Raw genomic sequence first — 19,729 nt, forward strand, 5'->3', positions numbered from 1 at the left:
TCAAAGATAAGGCCCAGCAGCTCATATTCAAAAGAAACTTCCATTTGTCCCAGGCATTCACTCAGTTCCTGGAAAATATATAACATCATGGGATTGTCTTGGGGAAAGAATTTATCTTGACATAGCAAGTCCTAGGAGTTTAGCTAAAGGAAAACTGATTTTGGAAAGCATTTTGATGAGAATGGGTGTCAAGGCTGAGTCATTAAAGGTTTGCTTCAGGAATGAGAGGTGGCTTAGGTTTGGCAGAGGAGGGATCAGCCTCAAACAAGGGCCTTGGGACTATTTGCCCACCACTGACAAAGACATTTGCAAAAGGGTTTCTCTGATTGTATCCTGGTATCCTCTCCATTCATCAGGGAGGAAAGCAGGTGACAGGTGGGAAGGGAAGAGGGCTTGGGAGTGGGGTAAGGTGGTGAGGACCTCCTATATTTCACATTCTCCTAGGCCAGCCTTGGGGATGGGGAGGGATGGTTTATGCTTAGTACTGGGATGCAGAAGTGCTTCAACTCTGAATCAGACCAGGGCCATGCACATAGCTTACTTAACAGATAATGCCCACAGGAGATGCTCTGGGAGGACAGAAGCCAGATGCTATTGATGGAGAAGGAATGGAGGCTGAACAGAAAAGAAGGCATTGCAGCTGAATCGTGTACATTACAGGCTTTTCAGGGACTCCCTATATCTAGGGAACCACAGTGGGAGTGGCCCTCACTTGCAAGCACAGTGCCTTTTACACAATACGTGCTTGGTGATTGCATGAATGAATGTTCTCCTGAAGATGTCAGTTTTCAGGGATGCTAAGATTTAAACTAAGATCTCCTAACACTCCTCCCCCTCGACTTACAATTAGGCAGCAATTCCTTGCACAGTCACTGTTGTCATCTTGGTGGGGGTATCTCTCAGCTCCCCAACATCCCGACTGCATGAGAAGCTTCTTAAGAAGAAATGCTTCCCACAAAATCTGCTCTGAGCTCTTCTTCATGAAGGGAAGGGCTCAGAGCTTTCTGCAGAGGAGCTCAAAGCCACTTTTCTATAATCAACTACATGCATTACAGGGAGTGATTTTTTTTTAATTCTCCCCAAGCCAGATTCCATTAATGAAGCCCCATTTAACAGAAGTCAATTTACCAAAAAGAAAAAAAAATTGAGTGTAATTGCTTAAATACATTTTATGTTGTACTGCAATAGCAATTTTCTGGGTGAACTTGGAATTCCCCAAGCCCCCCGTAGTGAAGTTAATGTGGACAGAAAGGTTTGAAAGGGAGAATCTCTCTTTGTGTTTCTCTCCTTTAATTATGATTCTAAGAGGGAGCAAAATTAAAGAGGATCCTGGGGGAAGTCAGGAGGGGGAGAAGAGGAACAGAATGGAATTCAGCCTAAATGATTCCACTGCCTTCCTTCATGCTTGCATGTACATGTCAGTGTAATGCAGTGGCTGAATACATAGGCTCTGGATGGGATGGCTGGATTTAAATCCCACCTCTGCCACTTAATAGCTGTGTGACCATGAACAAGTTTCTTTACCTCTCTGTGCAGCCAGGTGGTACAGTGAGAAAAGGCATAAAGAGCATCAAGGGCAAAGACAGAGAAGCACAAAAGAACAACGTGTGTTCCTGAATACATGAACTCTTCTTTCTGGAGAACTGTGTGTGTGTGTGTGTGTGTGTGTGTGTGCGCGTGCGCGCACGCACTCAGGGTGAAAGGCAGGCAGGAGTCAAACCGGGAAGGCTTCACTAAGAAGGTGACATTTGTTCAAAGCCTTGGAGGAAGCGAGGGGCTAAGCCAGGTGGAGTTCTGGGAGAAGTGCCAGTGTAGCAGGCAGAAGGGATGTCAACTGCAAAGACCCTGAGGCAGGAGCAGGCCTAGCCGGTTTTGAACAGTGAGGAGATATCTGTGGCTGGGGCATAAAGGGTAAAGAGGAGGAGGCAGGAAAAGTAAAGGAAGAGTGGCTTTTTCAAGGCCTTATAGGCTATAATAAGGTCTTTTACCCTGATGATTAGAGCCATTGAAGGTTTGTTTTGTTTTGATTTATTTTTCACTAACTCTATTATAATATAGTTTACATAAAATAAAATTACCATTTAATTTATTTACCTATTTACTTATATTTTGGAGATGCTATCCAAAATATAAGTAAATAGGTAAATAAAATGGGGTCTCACTGTCTTGCCCAGGCTGGTCTCCAACTGCTAGGCTCAAGCAATCCTCCCCGCTTGGCCTCTCAAAACCCTGGGAATACAAGCGTGAGCCACTGTGACTGGCTGTAAATTACCTATTTTAAATGTACAGTTCCTTGGAGCTTTGCCCAATGTGTACATCTCATCTAATCAACATCTCATTTGAGATGTAAGACATTTCCATCACCCCCAAATGTTCCTTGCACTCTTTCCCAGCCAGGCAGTCCCCAACCTTTATCTCTCACCCCCAGCTCTGACAACCACTAATCTGCTTTCTCTCAATAACTCTTTTGCAGAGTTTCATATGAATGAGTCACTCAGTATATACTCTCAGTATATCCTCTTTGATGGCCCAACATAATGCTTTTAAGAGTCATCCATGTTGCAGGTATTGGTAGCTGGTTCCTTTCATTGGAGAGTTTCGAGCAAGGCATGACACCATCTCAATGGCAGAGTCTGATGTGATGATTCTGCCATGTAAGCCCCCAATTCTTTGACAGATGCCAAGAAAACTCTCAACTGCCCAACATTTATGTCCAGGGAGGTAGGAGCAGAACAGAGTAAAGCTGCATGGGCAACACAGGGCCCTGAGAGTTTAAGCCTTGGAAATTAACAATTAACAGGATTTCTAGGAGTGGGTAAAGGTGTGGGAGAAATGGGAGGTGGGAGATGCCTCTTAGGGCTTCTCCTGATCTCACAGGCCGGGGAAGTCTCACTGACTTCCTGCTGCAATCTTGATCATTAATCTCATCCTGCTCTTGAGACCTCAGCACCCTCCCCTCATTCCATTTTGCAATAAAGAGCTTTTGGTCCTGAATTATTCAGGTAAATTCTCCCTACTTCTACTTCCCTTATATAAATAGCCTCCAAGCTTTGTCATTGGGATAGAATTGAATTTGGCCTGGAGAAAAAAAAAAAACCCCACAATACGTTTGTGGCTCCTTAGAAAACTTAAATGACTCAGTCTGTAATAAACTATTTTAAATGGGATCTGGTGAAATACAGTAATTGGTTTTTATAATAGTTTTTACCATAGCAGTATGGGTTATATTCCTGAAGTTTGGTGTGTGTCAGCATTTTCATTTAGTAAGAATTCAGTTTTGCAGTGCATGAAGCTCCTTGGTTAGTTCTTTTGTTTAATGCATATTTATGAAGACCCACTATGCTGGATGTCTTCCATTTGCACCTCCAGTTCCTCTCCCTTGCCTTCTCCTTGCTCCATGCCTGAGAAGACTTACCTAAGGGGCTGCATCAGTATGCTCTCTTGCTCTCTGGCTTCCAGTTGGGCTACATCAACAGGAGAATTGGTGGGAGACTGGAGGAGGGGAAGGAAGAGAGTGAGTTCTGGGTATTCATTCTTTGCCTCCTCTTGATGGGCTTTTCACAAATTGGCTATAGCCCCAGATTGTGAAAGAAGATCTGGGTCCTATATGGTGTCTTCTTACATGCAGCCCCCTGTTTGGAGATAACTATTTTCTCTCTGCTCCAGGATTGGGAGTGGTAACAAGTCCCTCAGTTGCCAGCCCCAGGATACTGCCCCTCCCTGGTGGTTCCCCCATAGTCGGCCCTCACCTTTATAGGTCCAAGAGTTTGATGAATGACTGTCTCACATAGGATATAAGGACCTATGTGAAAGAGTATAGAGAAAGGGTATAAGGACCTATGCAAAAGAGTCACTCATCAAACTCCTGGGACTCTTCTTATATGACTGTGACACCTGTTTTCTGCTGGAACCCTGAAATGCCTACTTTGTGTCCAGTATTGTGTTAGAAGTTGGAAATCAAGATGAAGAATGGAACAGCAGCTGCCATTACTGACAGCTTGTTATTGCCAGGGACTGTGCTGAGATCTTCTTTTGTGTATTATCTCATTTAATCCTTGCAATCTTTTGAGGGAGGGGTCATTATGATCCCCATGTTTTAGATAAGGTCACTAAGTCTCAGAGGGTTTCTGTAGTTTTCCTGAGCTCACACAGCTGATCCCTCCAGAGCTCAAGTTTCTTCACTACTAGGCCACATTGCCCCCTTTGAGGAGTTATCTTAAGGAAACCACACACTTCTATAACTGAATTATAATTTGAATAAAATGTTGTGGCATCACAGAGGAAGACAAAGGAAAATTATATTTATTAAGCTAATATGTGCCAGATACTGACCTCGATTCTTTGTGCGTAAGATTTCTTACTTATTCCTACAAATTCTTAGGGCTGGTATTACTCCTGTTCTCCAAAAGGTTAAGTAACAGGTCCAAGGTCACACTGGTGAAACCTGGATAAGAACCCAAATCTGTGCTTCAAAGCCAAGGAGAGTAGGGAATGCTTTACTGCAGATGTGATACTTAAGGGGCTTCCCAAAGTCATCTTGGGGGACATGGATGGGCAGGAGAAAGGGTTACAGGTGAATATATTCCAAGCAGAAAAGGCAAAGAACTAGAACAAAGAAAAAGGATGGAATGCTTAGGGAATTTAAGCAGGAGGTGCTGTGGTCTGAAGGATCAGTTGCCTCCTCCCAGCAGCTGAGGGAAACCCAGCAGTAGGATGAGGCCCTGGAGGAGCCATCTCAAGCTACTCAGGCCTAGGGTACTGGAGGGGCCTGGGGCAACACCGCCTTCCCTTCCTGCTCCAGAGCTGGGCTGAGGCCCTGGCACTCAAGGGAAGTGGGGGAACTCCTGAATGCTCATACACCTATACCACTCAGCTCTGGTCCCTGAGCCCATCTGCTTCCTGTTCCCACAGGTTCACCGGAGCCAGCCTCCCAGCCCCCGTTATCAGCAGCAAGAACTGGCTGCGACTGCACTTCACATCAGATGGCAACCACCGGCAGCGCGGATTCAGTGCCCAATACCAAGGTAGGCAGGTCCCAGGACTGTCTGGCTTCCTCAGTGAGCAGCAGAGATGACACCTGGAGGGCTCATCGCCTCCCCCTACTGGGTCCGGTGTGGCTTCAGGCATCCTTGCCTTCTTTGTACGTTTCTATTTGCAGACCACAGGTCTGCAGATTTGCATCTCTGCATCTGCCCTTGTCTTTTGCCCCAGGGAGGGATGTTTCCCAAATTATGTAGCTGGAGCTGCCCCTCACATGCCAGGCTAATCATAATAGTTAATACCAGGTGCCTGCTAAGAGCCAGGCACAGTGCTAGGCACTTGGCAAGTACCATCTCCTTTAATCTTCATCATTATCCTGCAAAGGAAACACGGTCGTCACCTCACTTTATGGACAAGGAAGCTAAGGCTCAGAGAGGTTAAGCCAATTTCCCAAGGCCATCCGAACTCCTGCCTTTTGAGTCCAGAGCCCACCCTCTTAACCACCAGCCTTTGCTGACCTCTGCAGCCTACATTTCTACTCTTTTTCATTTTATCTAAAACATGAATATATTCCACAATCACTTTAGGGAGCATGATAGCTTTGATGCTCAAATCTGTGAAGAACTGTCTAGTGGCAGCAGATCAGACCAGGAATGGCAGGTGGAGATCGCAGCTAAGCAGATTTCTGCTGCAATAATGAAGAATTTCCTAACCCAAGAACCACCTATAAAAAGGAGTGGGTTAACCCAGAAGCAAGGAGCTGTCTGTAACTGGAAGAGATCCAAAAATCCAGCTGATAGATGGGAGCGGATGAGCACATTCCTTTTCGACATTGCGTTTATTCAAAGTACTCAAAATTTATAGAGATAAACACCAAGGGTTGGCCTCATAACATGCTCATTAAGCCTTTAGCTATTACCACTCTCAAATTGTTATTGGTTTTAATAGAATAGACAGCAAGCTTATATTGTGTACCTATTAAGTATAAGGACCTGTGTGAAGCCCTGGGCTCCAAGGCCAAATGCCTGCTGGCTCACCCTCAAGGTAGCGTAGGGCAGAGTAGTGCCCCCTCCACAAGGCTCCTAGGGCCAGGCTTTCTGGCTGGAAACTGGGATAAAAGCAGCTCTGAAGGAAGAAGCGTTACGTTCAAAATCTGAACCTTTTAGGAACGGCCTAATTTACTTAGCCTTGGGTGGTGTACCCATTTGAAATATCTAGAAAGTAAACAAGAAACCAACTTGGTTCAGTAGCTTAGCAAAGGCTTACCCTGAGAGCTTTCTTGGAGATGTTTTTTCCGCTGCTGAGGCTGGGTCTTTGTGTGAGTGGAATAGCTGTCTGTATCTTTCTGCTGTGTTTCTCAAAAGACAAAAGCAGACATGAATGCTATAATTTTATCTGATTAAGTAAGTGCTGGGTGTTTCTAATATTTCAGGTTACTGAGGGCCCATTTGTCAGTTTTTAAGGTTAAGGTTTGATGCCAGCAATGGGCAACAAGAACCCAAGCCTGGCAGTCTCCAGATCACACATCGATTCCACATCTGTGCACACCAGGCCCCGTGCTAGGCACTGTATGTACATTGCCCCACTCAGTACTCCCCACAGTAAAGTGATACATTTGTTTTTATTTCTGTTTATTTTTTCTCCAGCTGAGGAAGCTGGGGCTCAGAGAGGTTGTAACTAGCCCAAGATCACACAGCCTGTGAGCTGTAAAGCTCTAATTCATTCTGTATTTGCAGAATTACAGGGCCTCCTCTGATGGTGCTTTGGGTGTCTTCCGTTTCCTATTAATCGTAGCTTTCAAACTTTGTTTTGTTCATCCCACCCCACTGTAAAAAAAAAAATCACAACCCAGTATAAGCATATATCTGTAGAGCTAAAAGGAAAATATGACCAAGTGGTATTTACTCTGTACAATGTAGTCTGAAAATGTCATTTTTATTTTTAAATGCTAGTTGCAGCCTCTAAATTAATTTTACAAATCTGCAGCAGGGAACAACTCACAATCTAAAAAGCACTGTTTTAGTTGCAAACTTCTTGAAAGCAGGCCCTGTTCTCTGTTCCCTCTATCATCCTTAGCATAGCCCAGAATGAAGTTTTGCATGTTAGTATGTGCCAGTGGATAAAGAGGACTTGCTAGATTTTAAGCACTTGGCATTTATTACTTTGTTCAATCCTAACAGCAACTGCGTGAAGGAGATACTATTACTCGTCCCATTTTACAGTTGAGGAACGAGAGTCATAGAGAGGGTAACTAGCTGGCTCAGGTCTCATTAATAGTATGGAGGAGCCAGGATTTGAAGCCCAGCAGTGTTAATTTGGGTCTGGCATGCTCAATTATTGTGATTCTGTTAATAAATGATTCTTCCTTGAAACCTGCTTTTTCTAGTGTTTTCCTGACTGAAACTGCATACTGCAAGGATATACAGTGATCGTTTAGTAACTCCATTGTTGACTTTCTAAAGCAAGGTTTCTCAGGCTCTGCACTATTGACATTGTGAGCTGGATAATTCTTTGTTGTGAGGAAGTGTCCTGTGCATAGCAGGATGTTTAGCAGCGTGCTTGGCCTCTGCCCGTTAGATGCTAGACACGGTGCAGTAGGAGGGAGCCACAGGGACCAGCAGCCATTAGCAGCGCCCCCCCACACACACAGTCATGACAACCAAAAAAGTCTCCAGACATTGCCAGATGTCCCTATGTGCACAAGCACCTCCAGTTGACAACTACTACTCTAAAGGAATAAAAACTCTGGAGCCAGTAAAGACCAAGCTAAGCTTTATTATGGCAAATACATCCTAAAACAGTGGCAGAAATAGATTTCAGTCAGGGGTCCAGCGGGAGACAGAAGGAATACTGCACAGCTTTAACGGTAGAGGGTTTAGTGAAGGCACAATGTACAGAGGTGAGGGTGGAGTCAAAGGAGGCCGCAAGAGATGGTGAGGCCCCTGAGGACTAAGCAGCAGGTGGCCTACACCACCACTAGGTGTGCAAAGGGACCAGGGAAGAAGGTGGCAAGAGCTGGAGCCATAGAAGAGAGGTCTGCCCCTTGGCAGACCTGGAAAGCTATTCCCTACCCGCAGTGCAGGAGGAGGGGACCACAGGGATCCATAGTAGCCAGTGCATGAGGAGGGGATCAGGGGATCAGTAGCTTGACCTCTCTCCTCTCTCTCTCCCATCCACTGTGCTCCCCATCTGCCAATCCAACAGGAAGCCAAGAGCAAGGAAACAGAGGCCCTGCTCTGTCCTGCTCCCTGCCCTGGGATCCTGGCTGGCATTACCACCAGGCTCCCTTGCTCTCTAGCAGTCCACAGAGGTCAGCTTCTTGGGGCATAGAACAGGGCAGAGAGGTTTAAAGAATGGACCTGGAAGGGCAGGGGAAGAATCACTGGCATTGGATCAGTTTCACCCACAGTCAGCTTTGTGGCACTATAGTCTTAAGTGATTTATGGCACTTCAGAGCTAATGATTACCAATTTCTAATGGTATTGACAGATATTTTTTCCCAGATAAACAAAAAGAAGTAAACTTAAAATAAAAGATAACCTACAACATAGTACATTATATTCTTGTCTCAGTCCAATCAGAATTTAGGATGTCTGTGGCCAGACACAGTTTTACCTAATACCACAGGGTATCAGAAGGCCTGAATCCTAGTCGGGCTCTGCTTCGGACTGGTTATCAGGAGGTAGGCAACTGTGTTCAGTTTAACAAGCATTTTGGGGTGACATTACTATGTGACAGCAAAAAAGATGAATGCGCCTAGGCCAATCTCTGCTCTTAAGGAGAACAGGTTAAAGAGAGGCACAGACATAAATCTATAACTTCTGTACAGCATGATAAGAGCTGTAATTGAGGCCTGATTAATCAGGCTAGAGATAAAAGGCAATTAGTTTTGCCAGAAGGATTTAAGGAAAGCCGAAAAAGAGGCAGTGACTTAAATGTGGGTCTCAGAAAGATGCCAGACAGACCATGGGAAGGTATGTTCCAGGTCAAGCAAAGGCAAGAAAGCATGAAACTACCACATCTAATGAACCACAACTACTTCCATGCGTCTAAAGCAGCAGTCACAGACCAAATACGGCCCTCCACCTGCCTTTGTATGGCCCTCCATCAAAGAATGGGTTTTACATTTTTGAACAGTTGAAGAAAAGAAAATTGAAAAAAATAATATTTCATGACACATGAAAACTGCATGAAATTCACATTTCAGCGTCCATAAAGGTTTATTGAAACACAGCTACGCTCATTCATTTACACCTGGTCTATGGCTGCTTTAGCACTACCAGGGCAGAGCTGAGCAGTTTATGACTGACACAAGAGGCCCACAGGCCTAATATATTTACTACCAGGCCCTTTACAGAAAAAGTTCGCCAACCTAGAGGCAAGTCTGCCACCTAGAGAAAAGCAAGCAGGATACGTAGCGAGCACTGAGAATGGAAAGTGTGGTAGTGGTCAAGTTGTGAAAGTCTCAGTAGAGTTGGGCTTGATTCCATGAGTCATAGATGAGAAGTGATCAGAAGTTGTAAATGAAAGGGGAGACGTGATCACATTTTTGTTTTAGGAAGATCTTTGCTCTAGAATCCAAATTGAGAAAATCGTTAAGAATCTTGGGGAATTGGTAACGAGGGCCAGAGTTTAAACAGGAGTGAAGATGAAAAGGAAGGAACAGACCAAATGTATTTCTGGTAAACCCCACTGGGCTCATGACTAGTTAGATTTGGTGGGAGTGGGAGGGGATGGGGTTGAAGGAGATGAAGGAGTCAGGGATGAATCTAGCTTAAGTGGTTTTAGAAAAATGATATTAACAAAGATGGTCTGGGGCAGAAACAGATGGGGGATGAAGTTTGCTTGGGACCATTGATTCTGGGTAATGTTGGGATGTCAGGGATTGGGAGACTATCTAGTGAGCAGTTGACTATTCTGTGGGTCTGTAGCTCAGGGAAGAAGGGTCTGGGCTAGAGATAATGATGTGAAAAGTTCAAACCAAAGTAGAGGCTGAGACCGCCATTCCCCTCCCCATGTATAACATGAGAGGATAGGGCCAAGAAAGTGGTTTTCAAATTGGGTTCCTCGGAGACTAACAGGTCCTCCAGCATGGTTTGATAGTGGCTGAGTGGGTGGGACTTCAGGTTTCCACCCCTACTTCAACCTGAGCAGTTTCTCTTTGAAGTATTTTATGTAGTGGGTATTTACCTAAGAGTATGTTAAAATGATAAGTTCCTGTAGCCAAAGTGTTTGGCAACCACAAGACTTTAAAGTTCCTTAAGGTTTTTTTTTTCAGTTCTGGTAGGCCTATTGAAGTTGTGTAATCAATCCGTCTGCCTCCAGGCCAGGAATGTTTCAAGTCTATGGAAATGATGATGAGAAGAGCCTTTCTTAATGCACTCAATGCCTGCTAATCACAACTGGTGAGGGGCTTCCCTGGCTGGGAGGACAGCACCCTCATTATCTCCCTCCTCATCTGTAGAGAGGGGCTCTTGTTAACCCTACAGGGCTATTGGAAATGAAAGAAGATCCCAGTATAAAATACCTGGCACTTGGTAGGTTCTGAGGAAGTGGAACCCTCAATCCTCATATTCATCAATCACTTTGACTCACTTGTTAAATGGTGAAACCCTTGCACAGTGAGAAAGAGCTGGTGCCTCTGGCTCTTCCTTAGACACCTGCTCTTTGCTTTCCACTCTGACCTAATGATCGTCATTTGGCCCCTCCCTTCAGTCAGATCCCAGCCTGCCTTTCCTATACCTGTCACTGCCTCTCTTGCCAAGTCAACCCTGCTGACTGAGAGATGGAAGATATTCCACAGTGAAAACCATTGGCTCCTTTGCCTTCTAGAAGTCCTGCACTGAGTTCCAATTGTCTGCAGAATAAACTTATTCATTTGAAAACATTTGCATTTACTGAGATGGTTGAGGCTTTTTATAATAACAAGCTGAAGCTTCTGTTTTCCATTGAACATGTTGGGTTCTTGCCTGTGACTTATCTTCAGTCTGAGGCCAGAATGAAAGTGCTTCAGGCATCCTGTGGTCCATGTTCTGACTCTTTTGTCCTATTCTTGGCCTGCTGATCTGCTAAACTTTCCAGCCTAATTTCCAGGTTCTGCACCTCCAAAGGTCTCTGCAAAAATTGCAGGCTTGTTGCTGCTTGGCTCAGGAGCCCAGGGTCCACAAAACTGAGCTCGTGAGTTCAGTCCAGAGTGAGCCTGTTACTGATGTAGGCACACAAAATATGGCACCCATGACCTCACCAGGTTTCAAGCGTAACCCACTCCTTTTGACAGGAAATGAATTTAAAGTACATATTCTTATAACAGTCATTCATTCACTCAGTCATCAAACTGTCATTGGGAAACTTCTGTGTGCCTGGTTCAGCGTCATCACAGAATATAGATGCACAAGCTCATGGGCAACAGCTAGAAGAACAGGACATGATTTTGCAGTGCGTTGGGGTTTCAACAGAGGTCTGAAGGAAGTCTTGAGGAGGGCAATGACTTCTACCTGAGAGATGTAGACACCCATAGGGAGGCAATAACATTTGAGTGAGGTCCTGGGTACCTACAAATAAGAGGTAGCCAGGCAGAGAAGGGGAGGAAAGAATGTCCCAGGTAGAGAAAACAGTATTGCTTAGGCCGCATAGGCTATCAAAACCAATAACCAATGGCTAGAGTGATTTCTTAAACATCTCTCTTTCCTCTCGTCATTGTCTCCAGCTGAATTCACCGAAGTTAGTGAATAACCCCACATGGCTTATTAATAATGACAAAGCACTATTCTGGGAACTAGAACATGCTACTCCCAACACTGCTTCCCATTTACCATGCCAGATCCTTCTCTTCTTTAGGAATTCCAGTGGTCTCAGTTTTGCTGTGGTTAACTGAGAATCCACGGAAGCAGCATCCAACAAAGCACTTTTTACAACCTTAGTTGAGTTGATGATTATTTTTTCTACCATTTTCAAAAAATCTCTGAGCGTAGTGCATAACCAGCTTCTGGGGAGCTTTGCATAATTTTCTCGACTGTCGGTGGGTGATCCTTCAACACCTGAATTCTTAGCAATAGCTATTGCCAGAATTTTGAGTGTTCTTTTAATTATTTCTATACTAACTTTTTACTCTTCATTAGCTGGAGCAGTGAATCTAAGGATGAAATGTACCAAGGCAAAGCACCCAAATGATATCTTTTTCAATTGTAACTCCTGTAACATTCAGTGTATCTGACTCTGTTTTTTTCCTTCTCTGCCACATCATTTTTCCCATCAACCTTCAGCACAGCTATTGCATCCAAAATTTTGCCGGATGTTCTTCTAGTTTTCCTTTTTCATAGACACTAATAGTAACATCTAACTGCTCAATTATTTCTTGCATATTTTTCTCAGTTTGAGTTTTGTCACCTTTTCCTTCCAAGAACATGGCATCATCTTTGGTCACAATGACTGCTCCAACTTTTCATAAGTCATGAAACTGAACATCTTCAAGCTTTAGGGTCAAGCTCTCTTTTCCAAACACCATGCCATTATAGCAATAGCTTTGTTTGGTCTTTCTGTGTCACCAAAGCCTGGAGTTTTGACTCCTGTAGCCCAAATGCCAACTTTTATCCTATTTTAAATGATCATACTGAGAGCATCTTCAGCAATTATGACCAAAGACTTTCAGTGGACATTGGCAATTTTAAGGTGGGTACAATTAACTGCTTACTGGAAATCCCAAGCATCCTAGAATTCTCCTTTCTGGACTTCTCATATGTTATTCAAGTAGGAAGAGATGTAATCTTGGTCAATCTCTCTTGTCTAATTCATTCAGTATTTTTCTGTCCTTTACTGTGATGACACCCTTCCAACATTTGTGATTACATCAGAAATGATGTTGCTGATTTGTTTGTCTCCATTTGCAGACATTGTGTAAATGGAGAAATCTCTTCAGGAGTTGTCACAGGTTTAGGCTGCTTCTTAAGTTTGGTAATTACAGTATCAGCACATAACATCACACCTTTCCTGGTTTCCACTGGATTAACACCTTTGCTAATCCCTACCAAGCCTTCCATGGTGACGGAGCATGCCAATACAGTAGCAGTGGTGGTGCCACCCCACCCTCTTCTTTTGTGTGTTGGCAACATCCTGATCAAATCTGGTGCCAACATTTATCTTGTAAGTCAATTGACCCGCAACAGACACATCATCTTCTGTTACTTTGAGGCTTCCCTATCTCTGTTCAGGAATCACTGTTCTTCCCTTTGGCATCATAGTAATGGCTACAGCACCTGCTAGAAGGTCTGTACCTTGAAGCATTAGGTCTCAAGCATGTGCACTGGATTTTCCATCTTTGGGATAATTCTGAATGAAGTGAGGAACCAGTGTGCCAAACCCTGGCTTCATCTGGCAAAGGACTGTGGGTAATGAAAGCATTTCTGCAGGGTAGGTGGCTAAATGGTGAGGCAGCCCTCAGCTACAAGGGAGGGGCAGAATGCAGGATGTATACCCAACAATTTTTCAAGTAGGAAAAAGGCAAGGTCAGATTTCAGTTTTTGAAAGATCACCCCCTGCAACTTTTTAAAAGATGGGCTGGAGGGGATGAATCTGCCAAGAAAACTCTAGCAAAAGAGGATGAGTATAGGTAGGAGTGTCTTAGAACGTTGAAAGAAGGATACACATTGGAGAAATTGTATAAGGCTGAGCAAATTGGATTTGGAGAAGGAGTAGTGGCAGGAAAGGAAAAGATGGTTCAGCCAGCAAGACTGCCAAGTGGCAGGGCAAGGGGAATGATCAAGTTTATTGGAGGGGCTCACCCTCATAGAGGGAAGTCTGAATCCACTGGGAAGAAAAGAAGATGCAGATTCCCTCCACTTCTTGACTCCCAGAGCCTTGGAGACAGGTTAGGCCTCCCTTTGCTCTCTCCTCTCCTAACAGGTCCTTGTCTCCCACTAGCTCAGCCCAGTAAGTCATGCTGCAGACTAGAGAGACATTTGTATTGCCAGATTCTTCTAGCTAAATGTGTACCATGTGTCCCGCTAACCTTTACAACAGCGGGAAAATGTCTTGTAATTAACCAGAATATAAAGGATGAATGGAGCAGCCTGGCAGTCTCCTGTAGTCATTATCATTCGGAGGAGATGAATGTACCTAGTAAGATTTCCATCAACCAGTTACAGCCAGCACTTTTCCCTTGGGAGTCCTGACTTTGTTCACATACAGTGAAAACCATGCACAGAATATATGTATGATGTGTATGACTTCTTTTTTGTATGTGAATATTTGTATCCATGTGTTTACATGTGCTTGAATATGTACTTGTGAGTGTGCTTGTTATATGCAGAAATGTGCGTGTATGCATGGGCAAGTGCACAGTATGAGAAGCAGCCCAGTGAATATTAAGCATACTATCGGGGGTGCATTAAATTGTAGCCAGACCATGGAGCCAGCCCCAGGTTCCATTTTACCTCCACTGCATTGATAGTTACAGAATCTTCTTTTTACAGACAAGTGGTTCAGTATAATATCATTGGGACAAGGCTAGTGGGTGCTCCATGAAAAAAAATCCATGTACAAACAACATGAATGAGTATATCCCAGAAATTCTCTATGTTCTTTCTATGTTGTTCATCTTCTTGTTTTGACCTTCTTTTCTGACTGGGTCTGCTGGTAGTGCACTCTGGAGTTTTGGAGACCTGCCTTTGTTCTCTGACTCTCACAACCTGGTCTGTCCCAGTTTGTTGAGTTAGCTCTTCAATGAGCTTATTTCATGGCTGATTTCCCATGGTGCTGCACATTCCATGATCACTCATCACCCCACCCACCTGAGCAGACTGTTAAAAAAACAAGATGGCTATATATAACTCAGGGTGTGACTGCTTCCCTGGGATTGCTCAAAAACTGAGACCCCAGCATCTGGAAGTGATGTCTTAATGCTAATATTCTGGAGGTGGAGCCAAGATGGCCGAATAGGAACAGCTCCAGTCTACAGCTCCCAGCATGAGCAACGCAGAAGATGAATGATTTCTGCATTTCCAACTGAGATACTGGATGCATCTCACTGGGGATTGTCGGAGAGTGGGTGCAGGACAGTGGATGCAGTGCACTGAGCCTGAGCCGCAGCAGGGCGAGGCATGGCCTCACCCAGGAAGCGCAAGGGGTTGGGGAATTCGCTTTCCTAGCCAAGGAAAGGGGTGACGCATGGCACCTGGAAAATTGGGTCACTCCCACCCTAATACTGTGCTTTTCCGACAGTCTTAGCAAATGGCACACCAGGAGATTATATCCCACGCATGGCTCAGAGGGTCCTACACCCACGGAGCCTCGCTCATTGCTAGCACAGCAGTCTGAGATCAAACTGCAAGGTGGCAGTGAGGCTAGGGGAGGGGTGCCCACCATTGCTGAGGCTTGAGTAGGTAAACAAAGCAGCTGGGAAGCTCGAACTGGGTGAAGCTCACCACAACTCCAGGATGCCTGCCTGCCTCTGTAGACTCCACCTTTGGGGACAGGGCATAGCCAAACAAAAGGCAGCAGAAACTTCTGCGGACTTAAATGTCCCTGTCTGACAGCTTTGAAGAGAGTAGTGGTTCTCTCAGCACGCAGCTCAAGATCTGAGAGCAGGCAGACTGCCTCCTCAAGTGGGACCCTGACCCCCGAGTAGCCTAACTGGGAGGCACCCCCCAGTAGGGGCAGACTGACACCTCACACAGCCGGGTACTCCTCTGAGACAAAACTTCCAGAGGAACGATCAGGCAGCAACATTTGCTGTTCACCAATATCTGCTGTTCTGCAACCTCCTCTGCTGATACCCAGGCAAACAGCGTCTGGAGTGGACCTCCGGCAAACACCAACACACCTGCAGCTGAGGGTCCTGACTGTTAGAAGGAAAACTAACAAACAGAAAGGACATCCACACCAAAAACCCATCTGTACGTCACCATCGTCAAAGACCAAAGGTAGATAAAACCACAAAGATGGGGAAAAAACAGAGCAGAAAAACTGAAAATTCTAAAATCAGAGCTCCTCTCCTCCTCCAAAGGAACACAGCTCCTCACCAGCAACAGAACTAAGCTGGATAGAGAAGGACTTTGATGAGTTGAGAGAAGAAGGCTTCAGATGATTAAAGTACTATGAGCTAAAGGATGAAGTTTGAACACATGACAAAGAAGTTAAAAACCTTGAAAAAAGATTAGACAAATGGCTAACTAGAATAACCAATGCAGAGAAGTCATTAAAGGACCTGATGGACCTGAAAACCACGGCACGAGAACTATGTGATGAATGCACAAGCCTCGGTAGCCGATTCGATCAACTGGAAGAAAGGGTATCAGTGATGGAAGATCAAATGAATGAAATGAAGCGAGAAGAGAAGTTTAGAGAAAAAAGAATAAAAAGAAATGAATAAAGCCTCCAAGAAATATGGGACTATGTGAGAAGACCAAATCTACATCTGCTTCGTGTACCTGACAGTGACGGGGAGAATGGAACCAAGTTGGAAAACACTCTGCAGGATATTATCCAGGAGAACTTCCCCAATCTAGCAAGGCGGGTGAACATTCAAATTCAGGAAATACAGAGAACGCCACAAAGATACTCCTCCAGAAGAGCAACTCCAAGACACATAATTCTCAGATTCACCAAACTTGAAATGAAGGAAAAAATGTTAAGGGCAGCCAGAGAGAAAGGTCGGGTTACCCACAAAGGGAAGCCCATCAGACTAACAGCAGATTTCTCGGCAGAAACTCTGCAAGCCAGAAGAGAGTGGGGACCGATATTGAACATTGTTAAAGAAAAGAATTTTCAACCCAGAATTTCATATCCAGCCAAACTAAGCTTCATAAGTGAAAGAGAAATAAAATCCCTTACAAACAAGCAAATGCTGAGAGATTTTGTCACCACCAGGCCTGCCCTAAAAGAGCTCCTGAAGGAAGCACTAAACATGGAAAGGAACAAATGGTATCAGCCGCTGCAAATACATGCCAAATTGTAAAAACCATCAAGGCTAGGAAGAAACTGCATCAACTAACGAGCAAAATAACCAGCTAACATCATAATGACAGGGTCAAATTCACACATAATAATATTAACCTTAAATGTACATGGACTAAATGCTCCAATTAAAAGACACAGACTGGCAAATTGGATAAAGAGTCAAGACCCATCAGTGTGCTGTATTCAGGAAACCCATCTCACATGCAAAGACACACATAGGCTGAAAATAAAGAGATGGAGGAAGATCTACCAAGCAAATGGAAAACAAAAAAGGCAGGGGTTGCAATCCTAGTCTCCGATAATACAGACTTTAAACCAATAAAGATCAAAAGAGACAAAGAAGGCCATTACAAAATGGTAAAGGGATCAATTCAACAAGAAGAGCTAACTATCCTAAATATATATGCACCCAATACACGAGCACCCAGATTCATAAAGCAAGTCCTGACTGACGTACAAAGAGACTTAGACTCCCACACAATAATAATGGGAGACTTTAACACCCCACTGTCAACATTAGACAGATCAACGAGACAGAAAGTTAACAAGGATATCCAGGAATTGAACTCAGCTCTGCACCAAGCAGACCTAATAGACATCTACAGAACTCTCCACCCCAAATCAACAGATTATACATTGTTTTCAGCACCACACCACACCTATTCCAAAATTGACCACATAGTTGGAAGTAAAGCGCTCCTCAGCAAATGTAAAAGAACAGAAATTATAACAAACTGTCTCTCAGAACACAGTGCAATCAAACTAGAACTCAGGATTGAGAAACTGACTCAAAACCGCTCAACTACATGGAAACTGAACAACCTGCTCCTGAATGACTACTGGGTACATAACGAAATGAAGGCAGAAATAAAGATGTTCTTTGAAACCGAGGAGAACAAAGACACAACATACCAGAATCTCTGGGACACATTCAAAGCAGTGTGTAGAGGGAAATTTATAGCACTAAATGCCCACAAGAGAAAGCAGGAAAGATCCAAAATTGACACCCTAACATCACAATTAAAAGAACTAGAGAAGCAAGAGCAAACACATTCAAAAGCTAGCAGAAGGCAAGAAATAACTAAAATCAGAGCAGAACTGTAGGAAATAGAGACACAAAAAACCCTTCAAAAAATCAATGAATCCAGGAGCTGGTTTTTTGAAAGGATCAACAAAATTGATAGAACACTAGCAAGACTAATAAAGAAGAAAAGAGAGAAGAATCAAATAGATGCAATAAAAAATGATAAAGGGTATATCACCACCGATCCCACAGAAATACAAACTACCATCAGAGAATACTATAAACACCTCTATGCAAATAAACTAGAAAATCTGGAAGAAATGGATAAATTCCTCGACACATACACTCTCCCAAGACTAAACCAGGAAGAAGTTGAATCTCTGAATAGACCAATAACAGGCTCTGAAATTGTGGCAATAATTAATAGCTTACCAACCAAAAAACGTCCAGGACCAGACAGATTCACAGCCGAATTCTACCAGAGGTACAAGGAGGAGCTGGTACCATTCCTTCTGAAACTATTCCAATCAATAGAAAAAGAAGGAATCCTCCCTAACTCATTTTATGACGCCAGTATCATCGTGATACCAAAGCCTGACAGAGACATAACAAAAAAAGAGAATTTTAGACCAATATCCCTGATGAACATCAATGCAAAAATCCCCAATAAAATATTGGCAAACAGAATCCAGCAGCACATCAAAAAGCTTATCCACCATGATCAAGTGGGCTTCATACCTGGGATGCAAGGCTGGTTCAACATATGCAAATCAATAAATGTAATCCAGCATATAAACAGAGCCAACGACAAAAACCACATGATTATCTCAATAGGTGCAGAAAAGGCCTTTGACAAAATTCAACAGCCCTTCATGCGAAAAACTCTCAATAAATTAGGTATTGACGGGACGTATCTCAAAATAATAAGAGCTATTTATGACACACCCACAGCCAATATCATACTGAATGGGCAAAAACTGGAAGCATTCTTTTTGAAAACTGGCACAAGGCAGGGATGCCCTCTCTCACCACTCCTATTCAACATACTGGTGGAAGTTCTGGCCAGGACAATCAGGCAGGAGAAGGAAATAAAGGGTATTCAATTAGGAAAAGAGGAAGTCAAATTGTCCCTGTTTGCAGACGACATGATTGTATATCTAGAAAACCCCATTGTCTCAGCCCAAAATCTCCTTAAGCTGATAAGCAACTTCAGCAGTCTCAGGATACAAAATCAATGTACAAAAATCAAAGCATTCTTATACACCAATAACAGACAAACAGAGAGCCAAATCATGAGTGAACTCCCATTCACAATTGCTTCAAAGAGAATAAAATACCTAGGAATCCAACTTACAAGGGACGTGAAGGAACTCTTCAAGGAGAACTACAAACCACTGCTCAATGAAATAAAAGAGGATACAAACAAATGGAAGAACATTCCATGCTCATGGGTAGGAAGAATCAATATCGTGAAAATGGCCATACTGCCCAAGGTAATTTATAGATTCAATGCCACCCCCATCAAGCTACCAAGGACTTTCTTCACAGAATTGGAAAAAACTACTTTAAAGTTCATATGGAACCAAAAAAGAGCCCACATCGCCAAGTCAATCCTAAGCTAAAAGAACAAAGCTGGAGGCATCACGCTATCTGACTTCAAACTATACTACAAGGCTACAGTAACCAAAACAGCATGGTACTCGTACCAAAACAGAGATATAGACCAATGGAACAGAACAGAGCCCTCAGAAATAATGCCACATATCTACAACT

General features: G+C 43.7%; 1 protein-coding gene across 2 annotated transcripts in view; it reads left to right on the forward strand.

Moving 5' to 3' along the window:
- The window catches only part of CSMD2 (CUB and Sushi multiple domains 2), a 647,961-nt gene that overhangs the window by 305,646 nt on the left and 322,586 nt on the right, over positions 1–19,729 (forward strand). For both annotated transcript variants that reach the window (XM_055391224.2, XM_063700513.1), the window contains exon 6: positions 4,912–5,024. In XM_055391224.2, coding sequence (XP_055247199.1) covers positions 4,912–5,024 — 113 coding nt within the window. The remainder of the gene's footprint in view (positions 1–4,911; positions 5,025–19,729) is intronic.

This window comes from Gorilla gorilla, chromosome 1 (genome assembly GCF_029281585.2).
Source record: "Gorilla gorilla gorilla isolate KB3781 chromosome 1, NHGRI_mGorGor1-v2.1_pri, whole genome shotgun sequence".
Lineage (NCBI taxonomy): Eukaryota > Metazoa > Chordata > Mammalia > Primates > Hominidae > Gorilla > Gorilla gorilla.